The sequence below is a fragment of the Leptonychotes weddellii genome, unplaced genomic scaffold (genome assembly GCF_054177405.1).
Source record: "Leptonychotes weddellii isolate Sample4059 unplaced genomic scaffold, ASM5417740v2 HiC_scaffold_11808, whole genome shotgun sequence".
In the NCBI taxonomy this organism is placed as follows: domain Eukaryota; kingdom Metazoa; phylum Chordata; class Mammalia; order Carnivora; family Phocidae; genus Leptonychotes; species Leptonychotes weddellii.
This window is the reverse complement of record NW_027696211.1, coordinates 1-5,390: the sequence shown is the minus strand read 5'-3', so window position 1 is coordinate 5,390 and position 5,390 is coordinate 1. Positions and strand designations below refer to the sequence as shown.

Genomic DNA, 5,390 nt, shown 5'->3' with positions numbered 1-5,390 from the left:
AAAGTATTCAGAGGAGCAGCATTCATGTAATACTCTGGGATGGTCTGGGCCTTTCTGGCTTCTGCAGCCAGCTCCAAGTTCGTGTTCTGCTCAGAACTGATAGACAAGTGATTTAAACCTCCCCTCCCCTGAGCAGCGCCCCTACTTCTCTCTACACAGGTAGAGAAGATGTGAGGGGCGCCGAAAGCTTATTAAGTGCTTATTTCCCTAATTATTAGTTGCATATGACAACATAGAGCAGATGAAGTGGTAGAAACCAGGGGCTAAAATTTTGGTGTTATTGTCCTATATTTCACTTGTCCAGGGGTTCAGGCCAGGACACCTGTTACTGCAATTATTTGCTATCTGACTCTCGTACAAAATGATTATCTGCTTTTGAACATACTCACGATGACTTGTCTGATTTTAAAAATTAATATTTGTAAATCTCTGTCAGGACTAATTTAATAAGTGAAAAGGTCCCACTGTGTATCGGAATGTTTCGATTTTAGTTGGTAGGAAAAGGGACTGAAATAGTGTTTTAACTGCTGTGGTTTTAGAAAAGAATCACAAATTATAATTTCAGCCTGGAGTTAGGAATAACTTTTTGCTTTTCTAAACAGGTGAATGCGTGGATTCCAAAATATCACTAGTTTTTCTTTCTTCTTTCTTCCCGTGTGTATCTTGCGATCCGTGCCTACGACTTTGTCCTGGTCCTCTCGGGCGTGTCCTCCTGGGTGGGTTGTGATCTGTCCCCTGCCCTGGCGATGGCGCTGACATGGCCCGTCCCGTCCCCTTCACACAGAGCCAGTGGCAGAGATCATTACCGAGGTCCCGCCGGACGAGCCCGTGGCCGCAGCGCCGGACGAGCGCATCATGGAGCTGGTTCTGGGGAAGCTGGCCACCAGCACTGGTGACGCCGGCTCAGTGCCAAAGTGAGTCCCTCTCGCGGCCCTCGGGGCGCTGGTGTGGTCGGCACGCCATCCGGGCAGGAAGGCGCCTCCAGCAGGGAGGCTGGCTCACTCCGGGTGCGGGGACATGGGTGAACTTGGGGAGCAGCGGGACCGTTCCGGAACTCAGGACCAGTCGTACATTATCTGTGAAAATGGTTAAAAACAAAATTTTTTTTATTTTAGTGAAACCTACATCACCTAAAATTTACCATCTTAACCACTATTAAGTGCCCAGTCCTGCGGCATTAAGTCCTTGCACGTTGCTGTGTGACCTTCACCCCAGTCCATCTGCAGAGCATTTTCATCTTCCCAAACTGAAACTCTGTTCTCCTTAAATGCTAACTTCTCCGACACCCCTCTCCTACCTCTGTCTCTGTGAAGATGGAGGTACCTGGTAGGCGGTCGCTGTGTCTCTAGGGTCCTCGTACGAGGGCAGCCGCATGGTGTTTGTCCTTTTGTGACTGGCTGTGTCACTCAGCTGTCAGATTGACCCCCCCCCCCACCGTGTGAAGGCCGGACGTTGTTCCATCATATGGATATACATAGACCCTATTTTGTTATCCATTCCTACATCAGTGGACACTTGGGCTGCTTCCACCTGTTGGCTATTATGAGCAATGCTGCTATTATAAAACAGTGTTGTATTTGAATTTCCGTGACTTTAACACCTTGCTCTGTGTTTTTCTTTTCTTTTTTGCAAACACGGAAAATATTTTGTATTTCAGTGTTCATTTTTGGGTACGTCTTTGCTCTGACGCTGAATAAGCTGGTGGTAATTTTGGGGGGCCTTTTTTGGAGTGCCTCTTACATTTCTCACAATGTGCCTGGTCCTGTTGTTCCTGGAACCCATGCAGATACTGACAGCGAGGACCAACGTGTCATCAAAAACAGGGTCACTTGGTTCTCTGTCTACCCTGTCTTCTTGCCCAGAGGATTTCTGCGGCTTATCATCGGAAATACCTTTTATAGGGAGAAGAAATTTCAAAATCAGGGTCAGAGAAAGTATAAAGCAGAGTAGAAGCCAGGCCACGTGAGAAAAACCACACAGCCAGGGTTATTCTCTGCACAGACTGAGCCGCAAGCTTCCTGGCGGCCAGAGTGAAGATGAAGTCAGCCGTGTGGCCACACAGAAAACACGGTGCCATTGTACATTCATGGTGTCTGTGCCGTCCAGATGCCCCGGAGGCAGGGGCGAGGCCGAGTGCCTTCCCTCCTGTCTCGCATGGTGCTAGGAAGGTTTGGAAGGAGCTCTTTCCAAGATGATTGTGACCTTGGACTTTTTCTCCAGTGCTGCGGTCTGCCCCGCCCCCCGCCCCGTCTCACCGTTCTGTCTGACCTGGCAGGTTCCCACATCATCAGAGCACCACCATCGCCCTCAAGAGGAGCCTAATTCTGTCGAGCCGGCACGGCGTCCGGAGGAAGCTTGTCAGACAGCTGGGGGAGCACAGACGGGTCTATCAGTGCGGTATCTGCAGCAAGATCTTCCAGAACAGCAGCAACCTGAGCAGGCATGTGCGCTCGCACGGTGAGTCCCTGCACGGCCGTCCGCCACGGGGACGGGGCCGGGGAGCACCATTGGCCGGGGCCCCCCTCCGGCGGTCCTGCGGGGGGAGGTTGCCCCGGGGGCGTGGGGGAGAGGTTGCTGAGGGCCTCGCAAACACACCGGCCATGGACCCGCTCCAGCGGCGGCGTGTGCAGCCCCGGTCCACGCCCGGAGTCGTGGACCGGCTGCTTATTGGTTGGCTCGTAGGCGACAAGCTATTTAAATGTGAGGAATGTGCCAAGTTGTTCAGCCGCAAGGAGAGTCTGAAGCAGCATGTCTCCTACAAGCACAGCAGGAACGAGGTGGGTGGGACCCGGCTTCGGCTCCGTGGGCTGGCGTGGGGCTGGTGTGCGGGCGGAGCGGGCGGGCGGCAGGCCAGGCTGCTGGGAGGGAAGGTGCAGTCGCAAGGGAGGAGGAGGAGGAGGAGGAGGAGGGGAGGCCGTGGGTGCGGGGGCGGGCGACGGGCTGCGGAGGAGGCTGCAGGGTCCCCTGGGCTGGCGTTTGCCCTGCGGTCCCTGAATGGGGCATTCTTCCGGGGCACCTGGATGGAGAGAGTGAAAATGGGCTCGTGTTCCAAACCGCGTGGGAGAGGAGCAGACAGCGGTGTAGACCATACGCTCTTGGAAGATGCCAGAGCGCTGGTCAGGGGAGGCGTGCTGAGGTGGAGCGCCCCCGCCCCTCCCGCGCTAACGGTGCCCCCGTCGCCAGGTGGACGGCGAGTATAGGTACCGATGTGGCACTTGTGAGAAGACCTTCCGCATCGAGAGCGCCCTGGAATTCCACAACTGCAGGACAGGTGAGCAGACGCCGCGCCACGCGGGTTCTCCTGCGGCCGCGTGGACACCGTGGCACGCTAGGACACACCAGCTCACGTCTGTCATCTCCCTCTATTCGACTAGCTTCTGAGCAGCTGTTCCTTATCCCGAAGGAGACACGGGTGGAAACTTCCCGTGTGAAGGGGAACGTACCTTCTGCCGTCCTCTTAGTCTTCCAGGGAAGCCGTGCCCCCCCATCCGAGGCTGTCGTGAAGCGGGGGGTGAGCAGGGGTGTGGGAGTGCTCTAGGACCACGGGAGAAGCACCTGCAGGAGGGGGTGACGGTTTAGGAGGAGCGCTCCGCCTCACTGATGGAAGGGCCCCCTTCACTGTCCGCCCTGCGTAGACCAGTTTTGCTCTGTCCGCCAGATGGAACCTCGCTCACTCGTGTGCTTGCACAGGCCTGTGGCCGACGGGGCCTCCGTGGGCCCGGGCGAGCATGTCAGGCCCCGTCCGGCTGAGGTCCCGCTCCCCCCAGCAGGGAGCAGATGCCGTGGTGGGTGGGGGAGGGTCGGGGAATCCTAGCACGCCCAGAGAGGCCGGGCCCAGTGGCCGTGGGCTTGGAGACCTACCAGGTTGGCCCTTGGTTCCGAACTCCTGTCCTGTTGAGCCGTGGTTGTGTTGGTTCTTGCCCCCCGCCTCTCAGAGGCCCCTTAACCAGCATTCGCTAAGCCTCCGCTGCCCGTCCCCACGGTGGCTAGCATCTCCTCCCCGGCATCCGCTGGCTGCCCCTGTGTGTTCGGGCCTGGCGGCTCCTGTTTATTCCGCGGCTTGTCTTCTCATGGTGCCTTGGTCCCATCGCGGGGCTGCTCCATGTGGCAGGCGAGTCTCGTTTCTCCTGAGCTCCCTGCTCCGTAGCATCCGTGGCTATGGCATGAAGCGGTGGCCTCGGAAGCTTCCAGGTGAACCGGCAGGTGTGTGGGGTGCTGCACCCCCTACGTTCCGGGCTCTGCACCCCCTACGTTCCGGGCTCTGCACCCCAAGAGCCCCCTCAAATCTGGGGAGATCCCCCGCCGTTTCCACTGGTGCAGGGTCTGCCTGCCGTGCTGGCTGTGTGTGGCCGGAGTCGGGACGGCGCCCCTGGTGGCCGCCTGCGGTTCTGCAGGACTGCCCGTGCCGTGCCGTGCCGTGGCCGGGCCCTCGGCTGCTGGGGGTGCTAGACTCCGCGAGTCCTCTTTTATCTCAGCTTCTCTGGACACAAGTGAAGCAGAAAGTAATAAAAGAAGTCAGAGCAGCTACTCGTGCCCATCAGCTTACGGTCCTGTTAAACCAGGCGGGTATTTCTTTTCATCACATGGAAATAACACAGCCGCAGTGAATTAATTTCCAAGGTTAGAAGTTTCAGATGGAAAACAAACAATAAACCCGGAAACTGAGGTCTTTTGTGTAATATATCATTTGCATCTTCTTATACTTTTCCACAGCATTCACGTTAAGGGAATGTGTCTTCCGTAGAGCTTTAAACCAAGATTTCTGCGACGCAGGGAGAAGCTTTTTGAGATGCGTAGACTGATGGGTTCTGCTCAAGCGTTTGCTCAGCGGGACCTGTCCCGGTAGCTCACCTAAGCGGTGCTCGTGGTGTCCTTGGCCATCCGGGCAGAGCCAGAGACGAGCACCGGCTCATGCCCAAGCCCTCGAGCAAAGCATGGTCCGTCAGCCTCCCGTGCAGCCCGGCTCCCCCAGACACCCACCACCCCCTCTCCCGGTGTCCCTGCACCTCCCCTGGGTCCCGAGTAACAGGCGTTTGCTCTTAGTTGCTGCATTTTATGGAAACGTAAATGTAGGCTTTGAGGGCAGGAGGATTGTTGGTGGCAGGTTACCGTTGGGACCAGGCGCCTGTCTGGCTTCCTGAGCTGGTGACGGGCATGTGCGGCGTCAGGGAAGGCCACCTGTGTGGTGGCAGACTGGTCCTGGACAGCGGAGCCCTCGGGAGCGGCGGGAAGTGGGTTCTCTGCCTGCACCACTGGCACTCGTGACAGAGAAGGCTGGAGCCCAAGGACGGCACTGCGCCTGCCACCGCTCTTAGGCCCCAGGATGCGGGCCACCTGCCCGGGAGGGAGGCTCAGCTGTGCGCGTTAGTGCAGCCCGGGATGGGTGGGAG

At 57.3% G+C, this 5,390-nt stretch overlaps 1 protein-coding gene across 1 annotated transcript; it reads left to right on the top strand.

Moving 5' to 3' along the window:
* Window positions 1–631: 631 nt before the first annotated feature.
* LOC145718183 (PR domain zinc finger protein 15-like) lies at window positions 632–5,374 on the top strand. Its single transcript, XM_081809647.1, has 5 exons — window positions 632–914; window positions 2,276–2,457; window positions 2,683–2,777; window positions 3,184–3,271; window positions 3,375–5,374. Exons 1-5 carry the CDS (start codon window positions 856–858, stop codon window positions 3,536–3,538), a joined length of 588 nt encoding a protein of 195 aa, XP_081665773.1. The 5' UTR covers window positions 632–855; the 3' UTR covers window positions 3,539–5,374.
* The last annotated feature ends 16 nt before the right edge of the window (window positions 5,375–5,390 follow it).